At 45.6% G+C, this 23,402-nt stretch overlaps 1 protein-coding gene across 1 annotated transcript; it reads right to left on the bottom strand.

Moving 5' to 3' along the window:
- Positions 1–420: 420 nt before the first annotated feature.
- Positions 421–22,969, bottom strand: ODF1 (outer dense fiber of sperm tails 1). Its single transcript, XM_071421475.1, has 6 exons — positions 22,852–22,969; positions 7,862–8,934; positions 7,372–7,472; positions 5,269–5,403; positions 1,023–1,198; positions 421–834 (listed from the first exon to the last, which is right to left on the bottom strand). The coding sequence occupies exons 3-6, from the start codon at positions 7,375–7,377 to the stop codon at positions 540–542; spliced, it is 612 nt and encodes a 203-aa protein (XP_071277576.1). The 5' UTR covers positions 7,378–7,472; positions 7,862–8,934; positions 22,852–22,969; the 3' UTR covers positions 421–539.
- Between the last annotated feature and the right edge of the window lie 433 nt (positions 22,970–23,402).

The raw sequence follows: 23,402 nt of genomic DNA on the forward strand, positions 1-23,402 counted from the left end.
AATCCCAACTCTTCTAAGGAAAAGCTCTCTGTCCTTCATCCACGGCTTTTCCTAGCCAGGCACTCTGTGCAAGAACCAAGCCAAGGGAACAAAGGGTATGGCTTGATCTTTTGGGGAGAAGGCTCCTCCCCTCAAGGGGTTTCTCTTCAAGATTTTCCTCCTAGAAGTACCCTAGAGCTCAAATGGAAGAGGTTGGATTGAGAGAAGTGTCCTTACAGAAATGTGACTGATCATAAGTGGTGCCTCTCAGCCTTTAAAATCTGTGAGATTGTATGCCCTGAATCCACCATCTCTAGCCCTGCTTTCAGTACCCAGCAAGTGCCCACAGTCATGTATGCCCAAAAATATCTTTGTGTTTTCCTGATGGCACTCCCCTTTTTGCCCACCAAACCCCTTCAAAATGAGGCTCACTCAACTTGCTCAGAATGCCGTTTTCTTTAATGGAAGAGGTAAGAGAAGCTCTGACACAGATCTAAATGTGACAAGGAGAAGGCTTGAGGCAGAGGAACGGCCTGGCTGGTTTGGCTTCCTGCTGCCGCTCAGTAAGGGCAGAGATAAGGGCAGCACTTGGGTGGCGGGAGGCACTTGGATTCCACGGAGTATGTCACCTCCTTGTCACACACCCCTGGCGGCAGGCAGAATTCCTTCACGAACTTTTTGTAGTTACTGGTCTTTGACAGGCCGGTGTTGCACTCCACCTTGCGCTCCGCTGACACCGTCACCTTCCCGTCCTTCACCGTCACCGTGATGTCTCTGGGGTCAAAACCCTTCACATCGATCAAAGCCAAATTTTGACCACTGCACGAGTTCAACATCATGCCAAGTCTTTTCGTTCTGGAATTAAAACGAGAGACCAGTCTTTACTTTCCCGTATCCCTTGCAATTTATTTCTCCAAAATGGCTATTTTGCTCCCACCCTACTTACCTGTATGAACCTTTGCTCCCGATAGCAATGTCAAACCTCCCTTTATCCTACCCTAAAGGTTGCCAATGCCCGTAGGAAGCAGGCAGCTCTCTCTTACCTCTCGTTTCTCGCAGCGATGCACCTTCTCCGGAAGCAGGGCTGGGGCAGGCAGCAGCAGGAGAGGACGCAGCGGTTCAGGCGGGCCGAGCACAGCCTCTCCCGGAGCAGCTGCAGCCGCAGGTCCAGCAGCCTCATCTGCCTGTTGATGTGCCGCAGGTTCTGCATGCTGTCCTCCTGGAAGTAACAGTGCGACATTGTCAGGCTGTAAGTGTGTCAGGGCAAGAGCGGTCTGGAGCGCCCTGAGAGCTTCATCTGCTGCTGAGCCTGGGGCAGGGCTGCCGTTGTTCCCGCAGCCTCCCGGCGCTGCCTCACGGCCCGGCCGCCACCGTTCCGCCGTCACCATGGCAACAACGGCCGGGCCCGCGCTCAGCCCAGGGCCTGCAGCGCCCGGCCCGGCCGGGGATGGACATGGCAGGGACAGGCTGGGGATGGACCCGGCAGGGACAGGCCGGGGATGGACCCAGCAGGGACAGGCTAGAGATGGACACGGCAGGGACAGGCCAGAGATGGACACGGCAGGGACAGGCCGGGGCTGGACACGGCAGGGACAGGCCGGGGCTGGACACGGCAGCAGGACATGTGCGCAGTGGCTGGGCTGCAGAGCCCCCACGGGCCTTGGGGAGCACGACTTGCATGCAGTTTTGTACACAATGTTGCTTCAGTGCTGCTGCCCAAAATTCCCAACAATGATACTGACCATCAGCTTCCATCCCGTCACCTCTGACAAGGTCTGGAGCCCAAGACATGAAACATATTCCCTGGGACTGGCCTGTGACACAAAAGCTAATCCCAGCCTCAGCAGCACCAACACCCTTGTGTCTCAGGCATCTGCCCAGTGGCAAGCCAGATGATGTGTTATTTTCCCAAGGTGAAATATGAATTTGGCTTATCAAAAAATCAAAATAGCCATATTATTTTATATTTTTATATTTTATATTATTTTATATTGAATGGTAGCCTCATCCATAAAAAGAAATAAATTGCTTTGTGCTTTATTACTCATAAAAGGCATCACTTTTTTGGTCTGAAGACCAATCTTTTATTTAAAAGCTGAATTCAAAGGCTGACAACACGTGAAGTGTCCCTCTTGTGTGGAGCCTGCACACCCCTCTGATGGCACTACTTTATCTTTAAAACTCTGACACTATTCTTTTCAGCTCTACATGAAAGAGTCCTTCAGGAGGTCTCTCTTGCCTGCTGAGCCTGAACCCTTTATTTCCCAGAGGGGGTTTTGTTTGCCAAGCCCAGTCTGAAGAGATGAGGTCTGGAGCCAATCACTTGAACTGAGCTGATCACTCTAATCAAGCTCAGTCTCCCTTCTGATACACGAGTAGGGACCACAAATGCCCCTGCAGAGCAAAGATGCTGAACACAAGGGTGTGTATCAAAACAAAACTTCTGCAGGGAAAGCAACAGCTCAAAAAACAATTTGAAGCTAAACCTTGCTGGTACATGAAACTGGGGGGTTGAGGATTTGCCATGTGCCCCACAGGAGATTGAGGAGGGTCTGCAGGCAGTGGGTTGCTGACTCCTTTGGGATGCATCTTTCTGCCAAGGGATGTGAGCTTTTCCTCACAGGCATGCTCATCCAGGGAGACTGTCCCCAGAGCAGGAGAGCATCAGCATGGTCTGCAAGCAGAACACTGAGCAGAGGGGCCTGCAGGCAAAATAACCCTGGGGGGGGCATCACCACATACCATACACAGGATAAGCAGGTGTGTGTGGACACAAATCAACCAAGCAGGTGCTGGCCAAGCTCTGCTCTCCTCCACTGCCCCCTTTCCCACCATCATCACAGGCAGAAGGGCAGTACCCAGCAGTGCTGTTGGCTTGCATTGCCTTGGGAGCAGTGTGTGCTTTGCCTTGTCTCACTGTGTCCTGTCCCAAAACCTCCCAGGAAATCCTGCAGTTGGATGAAACACTGTGCCCACTGTGGAATTAATTAATCCAGGGATGACAACACTGGTTTATAGAGACTTCCCAAAACACCCCTGTGTGGAGCTCCTCATCCCCAAGGGCTCTCTCACACCAGCCACATACCTGCACTTATGTTTGCAAGCAGTGTTTAAAAAACATAAAAGCCTATCTGCAGGCAGGATGTTTTTGTAATGCTCTGAAAAAAAGGGCTGTAGCTTTTAAAACAATGGAAACATAGAGCTCTGAAAGTAATTTGTAGCCTTGTTTTCCATTACTGCAGCAGCTAAGCAATGTTGGTAAAGATTTTCTTCATGCTTCTATTGCTGTTTTTCGTTACTCCCACACACTTCAAACTTTTGGTCTTCTGCTGCAAATTGTTCACTTTGCACATATAAGAGATGGATGGGTGGCTAGACTAGACAACTCAATAATTATGTTTCATCTTATATTTTATGAAATTTCTATGAAGATCTGCATGGCAATCATCCTCAGTGTGACTTCCTGGAGGCTGAGCAGAAGTGGGAACCTGCTGTGGCTGACAAACGACTCTCTTGGTAATATGTACTTGGAGAGAGCTTTGGAAAGTGGTTCCTACCTCTTTCTACCACTAAGCACTGTTTGCAGATTACAGCAGCTGAGTATTAGAAATTTAATTTCAGTGTTCTCAGATATATGTGGTCATTTCCAGTAATGCCTCCAGAGAGCTTACAGTCTGTGGGTGTCATTTTTAGGAAAGGGGCCCTCAAAAGCATTCAGAGAAGAAGGACTGATCTGTCTCTCTTGGCAAATGAGGATGGGCTGCCTGGAATCCCTTTACAGGCTTTCACTCCCTTTGGGTGCTGGCAGCACACAGAAACCTGTGCTCTTAACAGCTCTAAGGAGTCAGATCCCACCTCAGGCTGGTACATGAAAGCCAAAAACTATTAACAATAAAAATCCCTGAATTACAGCGATTTCTGAAAAGATGTGACTCTGTAATAAGGGTTGGGCTCCTGACTCATGAGAAGTTATTTGATTTACAGAAACAGCTCACTCCTGAGGCAGGCTGATCTGCCATGTGTTAAACAAGCATTTCTTGATAGGCTGCTTCCCACAGCCACAGCCGTGTCCTCCACTTCCTCCCCAGCTTCCCTGCATCAACGTGCTGTGCTGGGCTGGAGCAGCCTCAGATGGGGTGGGATGGATGGCTGAGCCAGGCCATGAGGATCAGGCTGGAAAACATCACCCACTGTGAGTAATGCTGCTGCTGCTGCCTCTGGGATGTATCAGGAAGAGTGTTGTACTGCAGGAAGGTGAGCTGCTCTGTAATTATTTCCTGTGAGCTGTGGGACAGCTTGCCTGCCCTTCTGGGCATGGATGGGTAATTATGGGCCCACACTAGAGGAATAAGCAACCTCGTGCATGTGACTTGGACAATGTCACTACTGTGGAGCTGGTGATTCTCAGGCACAAGGAAGTGGCACTCACATTTCTGTGGGTCTGCCTAGCTGGCCTCACTTGAAAGGAGCACCAAGCACTTCCTGGAAGGTAGATGGACGAACAAGAATTGTTTTGAGTACAGATCAACTCCACCTTGAGGGTGTGCTGTCTGTCATTTCAAGAACCAACTCAGCTCCATTTCCCTAGGAGAAGGAGGGACCTCTGGCACACAGTGTGTTACTGCACCTGCTGGTGGGGTAGTTCCAGTACTTCTGGTAGAGAGGATTTCTTGGTGTTTCTCTTTCACTGCAAGTCAGCTGGTGCTGTAAATGCAATGTGGAGTTGCTGGTGGCATGCTGGTACGTGGGTGCTGCATGTTACTGGGCCATGGACAATCAGCAGGGTAATAGCACTGTGGTTTCAGCTTTAGCAAGTCCCTGCCCACTGAAGCCAAGGTGAATTTTGACTTTTATGAAGACCAAGCCCCATGTTTGGGGATGTTAAGGAAGCGAGTCCACTAATGAGCCTAACTTGCAAGTGCTGCTTTGAAATTGTCTTTACTAATCAATGGAATAGGAAATCCTCCTGTTTTGTATCTGCTGCAGTCCTAGGGAGTCTGCACAGTCAGCTCTGATCTGGCATGAGGAGGAGAATGAAGGAGTACATGTGCTACAGCATCCATGTCTGATCCAGCCCTTGTCAGTCTCACAGGTTGCCTTGAACCCACTCCCACAGTGACCTCAAAGACAACATCTCAACACAGACAAGTCAAACACAGAATAGATTCTTTGGCTCCTTAAGCATCCCTGGCTGTCAAGGTCTTTCTGATACCCATGATGCTGAGAAACTCCTCAAATTTAAAAGCACAATGGAGCAATGGAATCTGGCAGATGTCCTTCATTGCTTACTGTCAGGTGTAACTCTCTCCCCTTGTTCATAGCACAGAGCCAGGGACCTCTCCACTCTGAGTCCACTGAGTTCACAGAGTCCAGTGAATTTCCTGGGGAGTCCACAGAGATGGATTTGAAGATACTCCATATTACCTGAAACTCAAAAAAAAGTTCCTAAAAAAAGTCCTCAAAAAACACCCCGCACAACTGACCAAACAAATAACCCAATCCTAAACCTCCAAAACCCCAAAATCTTACTCCCAGGGCTGGAAGCACTGCTATCTTCTTTGCCCTTTCAAACACAATTCCTGAATTAACCATTCCTTCAAGGTTTCTCTTGGTCTCTTTTGAGCAAGAGCACATCAAGTTCAGCAAGTACAGATCAATTCAGAGTGTGGTCAACATATTTTCAATACCAGGTTTTGACAGTGTCTGAAGCACTGATTTACAGGTATCAGGCAGAATCTATCAACACCCCAATCACCTTCTTGAGTGGGGTATAAGGATATCACTTGAAGCTGAGTCTGTACCAACCCTCAGAAGAAATCCAGGTGTTGTTTAACTGAGAGTGCAATTGCATACAGAGCACTGTAGCCACACACTGCACTCAGGTAAGCATGTGCTCAAATGGATAATAATGATCATTTCCTCCTCTTCTCATTTCCATATGGAACAGAAGTAATTAGCCATGTAACTGTGCCCCTAAGTCCAGTCAAGTATTGCTGAAAGGCTTGGAACAGACCCAGGTGTCAGGCTCCAGCTCAGCCTCCTGTTCCTTGGAGTGACTTCCAGTATGAACCTGTGGAATTAACTCCTGGGATGGTACTTCTGGATTGCCAACACACTGTTTATGTACATGAGACATCCTTTGATATTCTCTTGGTTTTTCCAACATATTTAACACTCTTTAACCTTCATAGGAAAAAATACTCATGCTATATCAATAACTGCTTTTTATATCTTTCCTCAAGGAATTCTTTCTCCACTTGAAACTCATAATGGAGCAGTTGAATTCCTTCAATTCAAATTTAAATGATTCATCAAATATTTTGCACTAACTCCTCAAGCTACTGCTCAGACACACTGATGCTTAGTCAACTTTTTTTAAGAGTTGTCTTTTCCTTGTTTTCCTAGTGCTGTCCTAACATGTCTTCCTACTAAATAATGTTTCTGCATTATCCTGGGCTCTCTCCCACTCCTGCTCTCCCACTGGCACACAGTGGTGGGGATCTGAGAGGCAAGACCATATTTTGTTACACCCAAGTGAATAAATGTCCTTCTTCCAAACAAGGTCTGCTCTAAACAGGCCAGGTGGAAGAAAAGGAAGAGGGTACCCTTCCCTTTAGCAGCAAACTGGTTAATCAGTTCCTGACCTGCTCATGGTATTATTCACTCTAGCTGTGCATGTTTGAATGTAATTAAAGCAGTGACAGGTCTTTCCCCAGCATACTTCAGGGCATCACACTACCCAGCATCATTGCTAAAGATGCTTTGTCCCATGTGCACAGGGATCTTGACTAAAACATCCTGCAGCACCATGCCATGGAGAGCAGAAGCCCATCAGTGGAATGTCAGTGGTGCTAATTCACATGAGGGCCTGGCCTTGCCAGCCCTGCCATTGCTCCTGCACTGGTGGGGCAGTGCAGACTGCCTGGGCTTGCAGCAGCTGCTTGCCATCCTGCACAAGGAGTGATGCTGTGGGAGAGCTTCTCACTCCCTCCATCAAGCCAGTCCCTCTTCCCAAAGGTAGTATCTGAAAGCTGCTGCAAGGCTTAAAGGGAACAGCCTGCTGAAAAATTGAAATTTTTTTCTGTCTGTCACCACCAGAGTAATTTCTAGGACCCCTCACCACCTTTCTGTAACAAAACGAGGGAGACTGAAGCAGTTTTCAGGCCCTAAAGCTGCTCTGAAAATCCCCTTGCTTCAGCTTTTGTTTTCAGCCAACATTACTGTATTCCTACTGTTCCCATTTAGTACAAATAGCTCAGCTAACTGAGCACCCAGAAGAGATGTAAATTGTGGAGTAGCTGAACATGGTCATTATTTGTGCTTTCCAGTCCTCAGAGGTATGAACAAGGTAAGTGGTATTAGCCAGCCATGTGCAACACCCCGGGTACAAACCCCCATCTGTGAGCAAGTGCCAAGAGCCACTGGTGCCTGTGGAGTTCAGTGTGTAATGTATCTACTGGTTCTTGTTCTTCCATTGAAGGTATCTTGTTCACCTAAGTGCAAACAAAAAGTTATTTGCTACAAAATCTGCATTCTATGTTGTTAGTCAATAGTCTGACATCTGCTTCTGTTCAGGAGAGTCCTCTACAAATGAAACAGTTTTGCTGCAGGAGTAGAAATCAATGTGCTAGTTGTCTCAGTTTGAAAAGACAAGCGTCTGCTAAGGAAGACAGGAATCTCCCTTGAAATGAAAAATGTAAACCCCCTCCCTCCAAATTATTATAATTTTGAAATTAAGGTGGTCTCAGGCAAAGATGTGAGAATAACAGTCCTGTACTAGGAAAATTAAAATAAAAATGCAGTAGTACAAAAAAACCAACCAACCAACCAACCAACCAACCAACCAACCAACCAAAACCTACTGACAGGGTCAGAATATAACCTGACAGCCTGTTGGTCAGGGTGTTGGTAGCAGTCTGATTAAATGGTGGCTGCAGTCCTCCTGGAGTGACAAATGCAGTTCTGTTGAAGCAGGGATCCTGCAGAATCAGGGTTCAGTTCTCCTCTGAAGGTCCAGTGGTGGTGCAGACAGTCCAGTCTTCCTCTGGGAATCCAGTGGAAAAGGCTGAAGGTGGTGTTCTAAATTTCAGGTTATATCCAGGTAGGAATGCTTGGCTCCTTCCCCTGGGCAGAGCATCTCACAATGTGAGATTACAGTGATTTTATCAGTCATGCAGTGACACTCAATGGCCCATTAACAGAAGATATCCCCCTGGAGGGAGGATAGTGGGGAAGACAAAGAGCACTGCCCTACCTGGCTTTAACAGATGGTAATAGAATACATACTTGCAGTTACATCTTGCATTGCAGCCTAAGGCACTAGTGCAATATGAGAGAGCTCTCTTTTAACAAGAACTCTCTCATTTCTTCAACATCCATGTTCTCTTCAAAAGAAGACAGTTTGCAGGTGCCTTTTGTTTTCTCTTCTAAAAGATGAAGGTAAGGCCTATCCACTTGTCAGAGATGTGTCCCCGTCATTTGAGCAGTATCAGAAGACCTCTACCTTTCCATCAGCATGCTTCAGAAGGTACTCCCCCAAAAGATGGTATTGGCTATTGATGCTGCTGCCCTGGAAGGTGACCCTGAGCATCCAGTAGGATGTGAGTGAGAATTCCCTTTGTGGCAGGTGTGCTGGACGTTTTGCAGCATCACTGAGTGCAAGGGGAGACTTGTCCATCAGCAGAGATCCTTGAGACTTATGCAAGAATGGTCAGAGCTGTGTGAGATGTCACATTTTCCTGGGAGAGGTGATTATTTCATACCTCCTTTCATTCCAAATTTGGAATGTAATAGAAATATCAAAACTAAGCTTCTTGAAGTCTTTTGTTTACATCCTGGTGTTTGGATTTTTTATGGGATTCATATAAAATCAAAAAGTATTAAAAGCACTTGATAATGGTGTCAAAGCTTCAGTGAAATCAGTGATTATGTGAAACATTTCCACTCTTGTCTGTTCTACTAGGAAGAAAAAAAAAAGTCAGCTTGAATAAAAAATTAATTACCAATTAAATTTATGCCACTCATTAACATCAGCTGTACATTCCAGGCAGTGTCTTCCTTTGGCAGCCAGCTACGACCACCAGCCTCCCATCATTTCTGTGACAGCTTTTCTCCACACAGATGGAACAAGACTCTTGTGATGACAAGAAAACCCCAATCTTATTTTGCCTTTTTTTTCATTCTTCCCTGTTTAAAGGGGGACGAGCAGTTCTTTTTTGCAGTGAGGATCTCCTTGGCAAGGTGCAGCAACAGCAGTGGCCCAGAAGAATGAGCTGTGAGCTTACAGGTCCTACCTCATGGCACTAAGCATGGTGAAACAGGAGGTGCCAGCCTTACTTTCTTCTGTAAATCTATCCTAGGGTCTCAGAGGTTTTATCTACAATATCCTTAGAGCAGAGGTAAATAAGGCTGGTGGCTAAAATCCAAGGGCTTCTGTTATCTTGTTTCTGCGGTGGTTTAGGGCCCCTTACAGGGATGTGAACATCTACCTGGAAATACATCCTGATGTGCCACTCTACAAGAGTTGTTTAACCACTTAAGTACCGTGAAATAAAAAGTTCCTCAATTTTGAAACAAATTTGTCTTTTCTTCTATATTTTTTCCCTTTTCAATTGCTGGTTTCCAATCTGGAGAACACCTGGAGATTACCCAAGGTTTGTTGAATCATTTTTCAGCCTCTGTGAGTAATCATAAAATTAAATAGTTTAAGAAGAAAAAATGGAAAAATTCTTTTTTGAGAGGAAAAATGAATTAGCCTTGGAGCTTGGTGTCCTCTCCCAAGAAACTTGTGAAGTGTGTCTTACAATGTGGGAACAGCAATTTGATTGTATTATAAAACAAGACTGGAAAAATGCACAAATCAGACTGACAGGCACTTCCAGTCAGCGGTGATTACAAAAACTCCAGCTCACAGCATGAGCTCTCTCTAATCACATCCAGGGGGTTCTATTTTTGAAAGGGATCAAAGACCTGACAAAAACATTCTCACCATCTCCATTTTAGAAGAATTCTGAATCACTCCATATGCCACGGTGTAAAATTTCAATTCTTTCCCTCCTCCTTTGGCAACACTGTTAGGGTGTGAGACAGGGTCAGACAGTAACTACTTGTATGACTGAGGAGTTTAAAGTTAAGCCTGTGCTTTGATGAACCGTAACAATCACACCCTATTTCAGAAGCACTGATCTCTGAGATGGCCCAGATGCTTTGCACCTCCTAGGCTCAGGTCTGTGAGGGCTGCTGCTTTGGAAGAGGCAATTACCTGTGCACAAGGATGTTGTGGTGATGAGCAAGGCTCAGGTTTGCTCCAGAATCCTGCCTCTAACAGTCCTGCCTGTGCTGGTTACTTTGGGGAAGACCCCTTCTCATTTCCAGCTGGAGACACAGTGCTGCCATAGCATATCCTGATGGGAGGGCTCCAGTGCACACCAGTAGGCTGCACGGGGCTGTGCCTGCTCACTTGGTGTTACTACATCACCTTTTCCCTTTGTGTCACACCAGCCTTTGGACTTGCCTTTCCTGTTTCTCCTCACTACTCAGCTGTCCTGCATCTGAGCAAGACCTGCCCGGGTCCTGCCTGCTCTGCACCAGTCTAAGGCCCATGGCTGTGGTGAGCACAGAGACCCAGAGATGTAGTGACACATTAACTTGTGTGGCTGAGGAGATGATTCACGGGAGGAGCACATCCTTGCTTTGGGGCAGCTGTGCCTACCAGAGGGGCAGGATGGACAGCACAGCTGCAAGGGATGCCTGCTTCAGCCACCCAGCACCAAGGGGAACCTGCATCTCCCAGCACCCCATCTGGGGTGGCTCTGCCTTCAGAGCAGGGAAAGCAGAAGGCTCCCCAGCTGCAGTCAGCAGGCACCTTGATGGGCTTCACCCTCTTCAAACCTCTAGCAAACACATCCACTTCCCTCTAAATTTTCTCTGCAGCTGACAAAGGAGAGGGGTGCTGCTAGGACATGGCTATTCCCATCAGCAGCTATCCAGCTGAGTCCGTTGGGTTCTCGTTTTCCTTACCTGCCATAAGGAAGGTGCAGGGAACTCCCTCAGGTGTGAATGTCACTGCTGTAAAAGCATGTGATGTGGGTGCTACTTTCTGAGTCACCAAGTGTGGAATCTGAGAGTCTTTGGATGAGACCTTGCTCCAGTAACACCACTGGAACTGCTTTCTGTGCATGCACATACTCCTTTCTGAAATGCAGAAAAACCTTCTTTGAACCAAGAAAGCTCCAGATGTTACTATAGCTCTTATAGTTTTCTTGCTCCAGAAACTAAAGGCTTTTCTTTAAATTAACAGCTGAGTTCCTGGCCTTACACACTGTTTTGAGCCCTCCCTCCCACAGCATCTCACAGGGACACAGCTCAAAAGGCTGATAGACCATCAAGTGCAGAGCTAGTCTATACCTGTCAGGAACATACTGTGCTGATTCCATACATTAATTATATGCTGTATAAAAAAGCATTTCCTAAGAGGTTTGTTTTTTTAAGTTAAACTGAAGATCTGGATCTTTTTTATGTGTCAACAAACTAGATAGACCAGAATGGAAAATCCTGTAAGAGCCATACTTCATGTATCAGTATTTCATATCCGCATCACATCTTCTCTGGAGTGCCTTCTTTGTTGTGGAATGAACCCTGTTGTTATAAAAGGAATCTTTCTTTGAAGGAGTGCCCTCAGGTTTAACATGCATTTCTTATTTCTCCTAATTTATTGCTTATCTTTGAAGGAGCAGGAAATCCCCTTGTCCACCTTTTGAGTACTAATGGCTTGTAGCAAGATGGGTGTTTCACCAGGTGGGCAGGGAGGAGTGCAGAATGAAGGACAGGAGTTTGCTGGTGACACACCTTCAGGGGGTTCCCACACAAAGGGAATTTCACAGCCTAGAAATTTCACAGCTCTGGTCATTGTGCTCACAGCAGCCATTCCTCCATCACTGTACCTCACATCACCCATTTTTGCAAAACGCTACCAGGGAAGTGTGTAGACAAGCAATCCTTAGCAACCCCTGATAGACATTGCCTGTCTTAATTCCAGTCATGAGCTGCACTGACAGATGACTTCATGATGAAAGAAAAACCTGGTCCCTGTTGATTCCCCAGTATTTTACCTTCCAGTTTCCTCATAGAAATGGTCTTAAATGGTTAAACTATGAAGTAGCCATACAAAAGAAATCAAGTGTTAAAAGGATTAAGATACCATCCTTAAGATTTCATCACAGTTACAACTACTTGGTATGAAATTAGGGTTTTAGCGTGTGCAGGCTGACACTGTGGACCTGCAATTGTAACATTTTTGATTGATGCACCTCAGCTTTCTGAAGCATCCCCATGCAGAGAACCCACCTGAGCTGGCAGCATGCCTGCAGGAAATCTCTGCTGGCAAAGCCACCATGCAGGTCAGTGCAAAGGCAAAGTGACTCCGTGGCTGTGCCTGCAGAGGGCTAGTCTAGCTTCCAGTTTACCTTATTGAAATCTCAGCATGGGCAAGGTTAGAGCTCACAGAAGCAAAGATCTTTGCTAAGAACCTAATTAAGATGAGTGCAGTCGGGGCAGACCTTGTCTGGACACAGAAGTCAAGGCTTCAGTGTTACTGTGGACAAGACCTTAGTGTTGAGTCTTCAGAGATGGTTCTGGGAAGAGCTTACAGTCCCCCCTGAAGCTGCAGTGACTTAAAATGAGCTGTAAGGCATTTCCAGGTGCTGCATTTATAGAAAACAAGGTGTACTACAATTTTACACCCCTGTTTTTAGGAAATGCCAGGCTGGCAGGTGGTGACAACTCTCTTATAGGTGCCTGTGCTGCAAAACTTTTCCAGAGCACCATAGAGGTTTCGTAGCAACTTCCTTCCATGGTCTTGGTGCTCAGCTATGTTGTTTGCCATCATAAAACAGTGCTTCTGCCTATTTAAAGTAGTTGAGTTCTTTTAAGCTGGCCAGGCATTGGCAGTACAGCAGCAGTGTCTGATTTATACCATTTTGAGCTTTCTATCCTTATATTCTTTTCCTCCAAAACTAACAAAACCTGAACCAATGTGAGTTTCAAGCTTTTTTTTTTTTTTACTAACCAGACCTTCAGCCCATTGCTTAAATAGAAAAACTGAGCAATAGATAAACTCCAAATTCAAAACAGAAAATCCAAATTTAAAAACAAATACACACAGCAGCAATGTATTCTCTGATCTCTCCATCTCTTACATAGCTCCTCTGGCATATCAAAACCAACAGATGTTGATCATGTGCTTTGGACAACTCTTTCCAAATACGTGAGACACATCACATTTTTGAGCCAAAAATGCTCTTAAGGACAAGCAAAACCAAAGTAGCTAAACTGAGATAACCTTTGTGTGCACACATGTGTATCCAGTTTGAAAATGGTCATAGGTTTTAAGCCTGTAAACTCACCAATAGCATCCAGGTTTGAACATATTGAAGTGTTTATTCAGTATTGCTGGTTGAGACAGGCAGCTTCTGACAGGCAGCTTGAAATTACATCTTTAACTAAAAAGAAAGTGTGAGGGAGCAATTTGGTGAGTGGAGAAAATTTTAAAGGGTTTGGGTGTAAGAGGGTGCAAGAGAGAAACCCAGATTACTTCTGTGTCCTGGAGCAGCCCCAAGACGTTGGCTCCTGAAGTAATTCACTACAGAAATACATATTCTGGTGTTTTCCTTGAAACCTGCACTGCTCTGTAAGCTCTCTCACAGAGAGCCATGAATAACTATCACTGTATGATTCTATTGTATGATTCTATGAACTGGAGTGCAGGAGGAAATGTGGATTCAAGTCCTCCCATACTGAAGCCAGAGTCCTTCCTGCCCTCACCAGGATCCACCCCTGCCTGATGCTGAACAAATCCAATATTCACAGGGCGTGGCATCCCACATGAGCATGACTGAAGCACAAACCCAGGCCTTCCAAAACTGCTCAATGTGAATTCTCTCCCTCTTTCCCTGGGCTTGGCTGCCACTATTTTAACCCATCATCAGGCACCTCCACTAGTGATCAGCTGCACTTACATCCTTGTGCATGTTGGGGATTTGCCTGCTCTTGCCATTTGCCAAACTTTACCGCTATAAAATACTGGATTTGTTGCTCAGCACTAGTGCTTGCACCAATGTGACTATGTCAGCTGTTGGCATCAGTTGCAGAGACCAGGGCAAACTTCCAGAGCAGATCAGACCTTGGATTTCTATCAAAACCCATCTGTTCCTGACTGAGAGTTATTCCCACCACCTTTATAGCTGGGTGGGATAATGAGCTATTGAACCCACAAATTAGCACAACATGGAGTTCTTTTAATAGCTTTCCTCTACAGAAAGTCAAGGCTGCTAGTGCATCTTGCGTATACAAGCCAGGCCAGCAAGCTAGAGGACTTAGAGCTGACAGTGTCAATTGTTTTTAAAGTGTTACTGCAGTGCTGGCATTTGAAAAGCAATTTAATATTTCTCCCATGACAGTCACTTCAAATATTCTGGAAACAACCCGTATGAAACCACGGATGACAGTTACAACACTTGTCTTTTCTGAGATGCCCAGACCAGATTTGTGTACAGCTTGTGCTGGGCAGGACTGTGAGGTGAACAATGCAGCAAACACAGCTCTTCCATCCACCTAAATTCACTTGGCACTGGGGGTGTACAGGGGGTGAGCCTCACACCTCAGGCCCTGCCACAGGAGTGTTGTAATTAAGGAGTACAAGGGCTGGAAGGAATTCACGCAGAGCTGCTGCAGCAGCACTCCCTCTGCAGCAAGCTGCAGCACCAAGGGTTAACACTCTGCTGCCTGCCTCACAAATCTGCATAATGCCTTGCTTTGGCAGCTCATTTGCATAATTTTAAATTACTCTTTTGTCTGGAAAATAAAATCTAAAACATAGGTTCAGACATAAGTGGTAGATACTAATGTTTCATATGCTAAGAAGGCTTGGTTAAGTCTATTTGTCTGAACTCGACAATAGAGGTTGTAAAAATAATTTTAACAGAGAGATGTTGTTTCTTTATTGCACAGCCTTGAGTGCCATTTTGACTTCCTAAATAAGGTCTAATGTGCTCACCCACCCCTCACAGAGGGGATGAAGCTTGCTCACTCTGGCTCTCCAGAGGGCTCTGCAGCTCCATGCTTTGCCGGGGGGGGGGGGGGGGGGGGGGGGCAGCCCACCCCTCTCATTAAACTGCAGAAACAACGCAGCAGCTGGAGACTGAATGCCTGTCATCAGCACATCCTTACCAGGAATGGGCTTCCAAGCTGTAGCTGTGTACTCAGAGGTGTTGACACACGATGAGCTCCGTGTCCCACCTCCCACTGCCCACTGCCGGAGGGATTCAGCTTAACAGAGGATGGATACCTACATTTCCTCAGATGAATCACACCCAGCTCCAAAGACTGCCATAACTAAGTCTCCAGTCTGGGAGATTAGACACCTAAATTCAGGTATCTGTTTTCTGGATCTGATTCCCACTCCAAATTCACCTGACAGCCTGTGAGGTGGTCTTTGTGGGCAGAGCCCCATACCTCTGTTATTTTTTACCTCATACTGGGAGAGAGATACAAAGCACAGTGTCTTTACTCTCCATGATGTGTTTCAGTGTAGGAAAAGGGGCTGTTAGCCTGCACTGGCACTTCAGTGTTTTAAATCATAGCTCATCAGAACAGCAGAATAAATCCTAGGAGATAGAAAGCCAAATGGATAAGTTGTCTGTCATTATGACTGAAGCCTGTTTGAACTCCTGCCCTAGTGCCTTACATGCTATAAACTTCTGTACATTCCTCAGGCAAAAGCCTATAGCTTGTGCATTAAAATTGAACAGCATTTCTAAATGAGACATCCCGAACCAATGTATTTGTGCTCTTGCCTCAGTAGTCCCAAAAGCTAGGTGACACAAGAAGACATTTCCCAATGGACATCAGCAGTGTGCCCAGCAGGCATTCTGCCCAGAGAAGCAGCCAAGGAGTTCCCCTGCCAGCTGGAAGGCATGGTGACCGGGAAAATTTCACACAAATTTAGCTGGGTCTAGGTAGGTTGTACAAAGTGTACGGGGGTAAAGGCCAAGTGTAAGTACGTAATCATGAGTGAACAGATCTGCCAAATCCTAACAAGTTTATACCTGGCTTACCTGGCAAATTCAAACTTTGAAGTTTCCTGCAAGTGATAATATACTGACTGCCCTCCTTCAGATTCTAGAGGCATTACAGTTTTCATGAAAATGTTTCAAAGATGACTTAGGGCCATATTTCTTCTCCTTTCCCATTTTGCAATACCTAAACCTTTTACTTGACACGTTTGTTAAAAAATAGACTACATACAGTATTAAATATTTAAGCCCCAATAATTAAAGTCTCAGTTCACAGCAAAAGGCAAGTGAAACTACCTGTATGTTCAGTTAGTAGCAAGTAATTCTGAATGTGCAAATCTGCCTGCAGCTTTGTGTCAACTACCTGTCTATAGAAATATGCTCACCAGCACATATACAGGCATACGCAACAGTGTTGCAATTGCTGTTATTCACAATAAAATGCTCAGCCATCAGTTAACTGTGTCCCTTTCCTCTTAACTGCAATGGAAGAAAAACCTTTCACACTATTTATTAATATTTTTTTCCTCCATTGGTTTTAGTGAAGCTAAATGTTAACTGCCAAAGCAGTTCCCAGCACAGCCTTTGTGTGCTGCATTTCCTATTGACCACTGTCTCTGTTGCAATTTTTTTTCTGCCTTTCAGTACTGAAGCACCATCACCATAAAAATCCTGTTTTGTGGGACTCCCAAATGTTAGAGCTACCTCTCTTCACATGAATTTAATATCTACTTTTTTTGACATTTAATCACTTCTGTGACTGGTTGCAAGACCCACTGCAACGGTGTTCTCATCTAGGGAAGATCCTATATGGACATGGAAGAACAGCAAAAAACAACCATCCTGTTCTATGTGAATGTCCTTAGTGATTGAAAGGGGGAAAACAAAGAAGAAAAAAGATCATAAGATTTTTAGCAGAAGGTGCAATCATCCCTGGAAGCAAAACTCATCCTTTAAAGGGAATGGGCTCTGTTTGACACTTTGCCTGCACCTCCTGATGGGAACCTCCAAGTGCTGAAATATGGCAGAGATATTTCAGAAGGGATGGTGGATTTGTAGTCTGTGTGTACACTCATTTTGCCAGGTCAAATTTCTCCTGAACAGCCGCTGTTTATAAGCCACTTCTCAAATGACACAGCCTCTGGTTTGCTTCAAGTGCCAGCTGTAAACGGGGGCTGCTTTGGAGCTATTTCACATGCAGATCGGTTTTCTGTCTGTGTGCCTGTGCTATTGTTCAAATCAGCAGTTTGGGCTCACAACTCGTCTTCCTCTCACCCTCTTCTGTTTGATGTTGTGGAGCAGCCTGAGAGCACACAATGTGGCCTCCTTTGGTTTGGTAAAACCAAATGGGAAACTCTGCTCCCAAAGTGCCTCGTTATCTCTAGGAAAGCTGGGGATGTTCAGTCCATGAGGAACAGTTAGAGCTGACCAACAAAACCACCCTCAGAAGGGGGATGGCTGGGGACTTGGCACCCACTGCTTTGTGCTACACTGAACTTCTCTGGAAATGTTAATTTTTAATATTTTTTTCAAGGGGAATTAAAATCCAAGAACTATCTATTGTTTCTTCCTGTATTATAAATAGCCATCCATGACAAATGGCTATTTAATGACAGAGGAACAGCAGCTAAAAAGTATGTATGGCTGAAAGAATGTATGCTGAAAGGTAAATCCTGGCCCCACTAGAGTCCATGGAATAATTCACTTGCTTTTGACCTGGAAGGTCTCCACTCCTTTCCCTGCCAGAAACAAATTTACTCTGCAATAATTTCAGAAGGCAGTACCTGAATCAAGGCCACACAGAACTATTGCTGTGAATGCATTTCATCCACACATTTTATAATGATGATTTTTTTTTCAAAACTGCCATCTTTGAAGGTAAACATGGTTACCTTCAGAGATGGCAGTTAGCTAAGAGTAGCTAACCCAATCAAATGAAACTAATAGGAAAATAAAAAAACCCATTTTCTTGTCCTAGTTAATCACCTGGACTCCCTTGACAGCCTGCAGACAGATAAGAAGGAGAAGGCAATTCCCTAGGGAACCCAGAAAACCCCCAGGAACATATACCCACCCTAAAGTTGCCAAAGTTCAAACAAATTCTGTCTTTCCTTACCAGGAACTTAAAGGAAGCTGCTCTGATACAAAAGAACACAATTCTGTTTTACAGCTGCCTGCACAGGAACACCTGTGCAGGTGACACAAAGTGTCAGAGGTACTGCCACCATGTACACTGTGCACGCCAGCTGTGCCCATGGGACAGTCACACAAGGGGATGCCCACAGCCTCTCCTCCCTCAGCTCCTGCATGGTGCCCAGGATGCCTGGTGAGCTCCTCTTGTCACACTCAGCTGCATTTGTCAGTGGCCAGGTCTGGTCTACACATAAGGAAGTGATCATGTAAACTTTGTGGTGGGGCCTGGACAAGAAGAGATGTCCTGGATGCCCAGTCAGAAGGAACAGATGTTCAGAGGTCTCTCTGTGGGAGCTGAAAGAGAAAGATGCAAGTAAGGGGCTACAGCCATGGTGAGAAGCAATGTCAAGTGAGTGTCAAATCTCAGACCACCAGGTTCTGGTGGATCTACAAACTCCACTGAACACCGGACAGAGACCTTACTTGCTCCCAGAGATGTTGTGCCAACACCCCCAAACAAAGAAAGCAAACCATACTGTAAAGAAAGGAGAAACAGAGCATGGGCTCCTTGAGTTATTTGGGTTGGAAGGGACATTAAAGAATATCCAGTTCCAACCTCCCTGCCATGGGCAGAGATACTTCCCACTAGACCAGGTTTCTCAAATCCCCATCCAACCTTGACTGCTTCCAGGGATGAGACATCCACAGCTTCTCCAGGCAGCCTGCTCCAGTGCACCACCACCTTCACACTGAATAATTTCGACCTTATCTTTCACCTAGATCTGCTCTCTTCCAGTGTAAAGCCATTATATGTACCTTTGTAGAAAGCCCCTCTCCAGCTTTCTTGGAGGCTAAATTTCTCGCAGAATCCTAATTTGTGTCCCTGGAGTCCTTCACTGCAGAGCTGAAGCGAGGAAATGCAGAGTAGATCAGACTAGGGAGGAGAAGGGAAATCAGGCACCTCCAGAACTGTCTGATTTTAAACAATGTATTTCAGTCCAGGCCGTGTGTCAAAGCTCACCATTTTCACTTCTGAATATCTGAGTCTCAGCCAAATTTTGACACAAATTTCTGGTATCAGAGGTCTCTGCTAGCTTAATTGACCTAAGCATTGGAGAGGCAGCAGGAGAACCACCTAGTCCTCCAGCTAGGGGAAAGATAAAGATCAAAGCAGAGCTCAGCTTTTTTTAGTTTCTGAAGAATCTGAGGACAGAGAAATGATGTGTGCACTATTAGACATTGAAAATCCCAGTGCAAGAAAAGTTCCATCGAAAGCGAGTTTTCATCAGCTCTGCTATGAAAGAACTACCTTGCTTCAGTCTGTGACACAAGGTGATGGAAACCTTGCCATGTACTTTGCTCCTCATTATAGGAACTTCTTTTCAGCCTTGGGAACAATCTAGAAACTGCAGTTTTCTGCACAGCATTCTTGCCTGACATTTCTAGGAATGTTGGCCTCATTTCTTCCAGAGTAACATACAATCTTACGGTGCCTGCCTGATGTCATCTTTGTTGACATGTGGAGTTAACAGCCTGGAAAGTGCACTCTGGAGCTCTCCTTCACTGCCTGAAGCCTTTATTTCAACTCAGGGCCTCTTCCCTGACTTCTGCAGGTCCCATTAGCCACAGCCCTCAGCCTGTGGTACACCTGCTGGCATCTGCTCCCACTGTTTACAGAGCAAAGTCCGTTGCAGTCTCTTACTCCAACCCTCCCATCTTTAGCAGGTCCCCTCCGCTCAGAACGAACAGACTCCTGTGTAAGCCACCAGGCCTGCTGCAGCTGCCTAGCAAGAAGTTGGGAATAGATCTGTCCCAGGGAATGTTATTCAGAAGTTCCTGATCCACTGGAACTGAACATTTGTGGAGCAGGAGGCTGGATAAGATGACCTCCAGAGATCCTTGCCAAACTGTGTGCTTCTACCAGTCTGAAACCCTCAAGAAACACTGAATCTCATCAAAACTGAATTTCAGACATGACAGCAGTGATTCCACAGGAGTTATTTTGTATGGTATTTCCAAGTTGACAAAACTCTTGCACAGAAAATCTATCAGCAAGAAACTTGTTCTGCTGGTTGGGTGTTGGTGCATTTATAGCTGCACCTTCATGAGGAAGCTGCTGCTTTACCTGCACACCTGAAAATAGCACTATCTACACGTGGAGGAGCTCTGCAATGTAGGCAGCCAAATTTCTTAGGCCAAGACATACAGTGTTGTCTCAAAGATATATTTTGTAAAGAAAAAAATCTGGTTTGGTCCATGACTTGGCAAACATGAATTTAAAATATCATTTCAGTATTGGATGCTCACATCCAAGACTGGGGCAATCGAGAGAACTTCAGACAAATCTTCTATTTTGAAGTTCTTAAAAAACACAAGTTGTAAGAATGAGTAGTTCTGCAATCAGAAAGCAATTCTATTGAAGTCAAATTCAGATAATCAAAGAGCCATCAAGCTGTAATTATCTTCCAAAAACAAGTGACCAAAGCAGTTCAATGCTTGCCACTTCCTGGTAATGCAAAAGTCAACCAGTAAGATGCAGCCTCACATCCCTGAGCTGGAGCTTCCTCCATATTCCAAACTCCTGTCAGAATAACACCATCAGCTGAGCACTTGGCTCTGTGTCCTCTCACCTGTGCTTAGCTGCCATTTTAGACAGCAGTGTAAACTCTTCATGTGAACAAGAGCTGACACTTGCACTACTCGAGTTTATTCTGGCTCTGAATACAAGTTCCAGTGGAATCCATTTTAATTTTTTTTTTCAATTTTGGTCACACCGAGTGTTTGCATTGGCAAAGCCACAAGCAATGGGTAAAACTGGGGTTTAGACACAATGTAAATAAAACTACAGAAAAAGATTGCTTGGAAATGGCCAGCAGCAGAATGCTGAGGCCTAACAGATGTGCACCCTTAGGGCTTTCCCAACTCCTTCCCTGTATCTAGCAGGTTTCCATAACCCATTAACTTTTAAAGGCTGTGTGTTAATGGTGGAAGGGAGAGAGCAATGGAAATCTCTTCCTTATACACATCCCCTTGAAGCATTCCAATGAAAAAGTCATTGCATTTGGAAATTTAAACACTTTGGAGAGCTACATCTTGAACAGAAAACCAAACATAATTATCTGGAACTTCCCAAAACCTACCAAAAATTCTTGACAGCATTCAGAAGGGCTCTGCGGGAAATCATATGACCCATCTTCCTACTGTTCAATGGAAAAAAGAAATGACTGCCAAAGGGAAATATTTATTTTTTTTTTGTCTGGGGAAAAAAAAATCAAATTGAGGAGCAAGGCTTTTCAGGTGCTTATCAAAACATGCAAGTGATTCTGATAAAATAACTCAAGTCTACATAGCTCATGGGAATCACTGTGATAAACACCACAAATATTTTCAGGGAAAGCATAAATACTGATTTTGGGGGGAAAAAGATAAAAAACCGAACAAACTTAGGTACAGTCAAACACAGAACTAAATAATAAATAAACTCTATGCTCTGTCCTAACAGGGAAAAAATGTAAAAAGGTAAACATGGACCTACTAGTTTGTAAATGCACAGCTACTGCACTGTCTCACTACCAAACAGAATGAGTGCTATTCCATGCCTTGTAGACTTCCAGAAATCTGTTAGTATTTCCTTCCCAGGATAAGCTAAATTACTTATTTGTATTCTTGAAGGCATTTCAGTATCAGTGCCACTTGAGAACAGAACATATGGGGAAACTTCATCTAAGAAATCTGGAATGCATCAATTGAGTACTTCTTCTCTCTATGACATTTCCTCATGTTAATGATAGCTTGGAAAAAAACCTTCACAAACTCCCTAAATCTCTGGGCAGCAAGCAGCTGCATCAGCCTATTCTTGGATTAGCTCCTTTCAGCTGAACTGGAAAAAGAGCCTAGGAAGAAAGAGGAGTGGAAGATGGGAAGTTTCAAAGTTTCTTAAGGTCTGGAAGTGGGGAAACAAACGGAGATTTTTAATGTTCATGATTATACAGACACAGAAATCAATTCTAACTCACTGAACTCGGTTCCAGAGGTTTTTTGCTACCGCTATCATGTGATTACCATAATTCCTCACATGCTAAAAAAATCCAAGTCAGTTTTCCAAATTTCTGATTTCCTGAAAACAAGAAAGAGCAGGCTGCAAAAGCAGTAAATTCCAGTTAAAAAAAAAAAATCACCAAAATCAATGCTTGGTACAATCCCTGCTAAGGTGTTTAGTTTCTATAGAAACAAATGGCTGTTCTATTGACTTTGCTACTCAACCTTCGGTACATTGAGATGTTAATTTGTTCAAAACAGCTCCATTGGCAAGGTGTGGAACAGCTGAAGCCTGTCCAGAGGGAAGGCATGCAAGGCCAGAGGCACCAGGAGTTTCACAGCGTGGTAACTCTTTTTATTCTTATATACCACCAACCCACTGGTTAGCCTAGAGAAGACTGAAGAGGGATCGCATCAAATATATAAATATCTTAAAGGAATGTGTCAAGAGGATGGTGCCAGACTCCTTTTGCTGGTGCCTAGCGACAGGACGAGGACTAAAGGCCAGAAACACAAGTGAGAAACAAGTCCCACCTCAATGTAAGGTAGAGCTGCCTTAGGCAGAGTGGCAGAGCAGTGGAACGGGCTGCCCAGGGATGTCCCTCCCTCTGTGGAGACATTCCAAACCCACCTGGCCACGTTCCTGTGTCACCTGCTCCAGATGACCCTGCCTTGGTAGAGGGGCTGGACTGGATCATCTCCAGAAGTCCCTTCCAACCCTAATGATTCTGGGAACCTCCCTGAAAAACGGTAAAAAACTCCAGCTGCTGCAGGGAAGGCTGGCTAGAAACGCAACAAGAAACGCAATTGGAAAGGACAGAGCCAGCAGCGGCCGCGGAGAGTGGGTGCCGACGGGCGCTGGGCTTGAAACACCTGCGGGCATCGGGGCAAATCCCTGTGCCCCCCACAGGGCACCCCTGGGACCGGCACAGCGCGGCCCCACACGCCCTCGCTTCCTCCCCGGGGCCGCTCGGGCCCTGAGGAAGCGGCTCCGGCTCCGCTCCCGCCCCGCGCCTCAGGGGAAGCCGCGCGCGCCGCCCGCCGGGGAGCCGCTCTGGGCGGGGAGGGGAGGGGGGGAAGAGAGCGGGGGGGGGGGGGGTGGGGGGTGAGGCACGTGGTGCTTTACGTCCCTCTTGCGCAATGACGTCATCGCGGCCCGCCGCGAGGGCGACGCACCGGGCC

Source organism: Agelaius tricolor, unplaced genomic scaffold (genome assembly GCF_023055355.1).
Source record: "Agelaius tricolor isolate 1412-34295 unplaced genomic scaffold, bAgeTri1.0.p SCAF_2, whole genome shotgun sequence".
NCBI lineage: Eukaryota > Metazoa > Chordata > Aves > Passeriformes > Icteridae > Agelaius > Agelaius tricolor.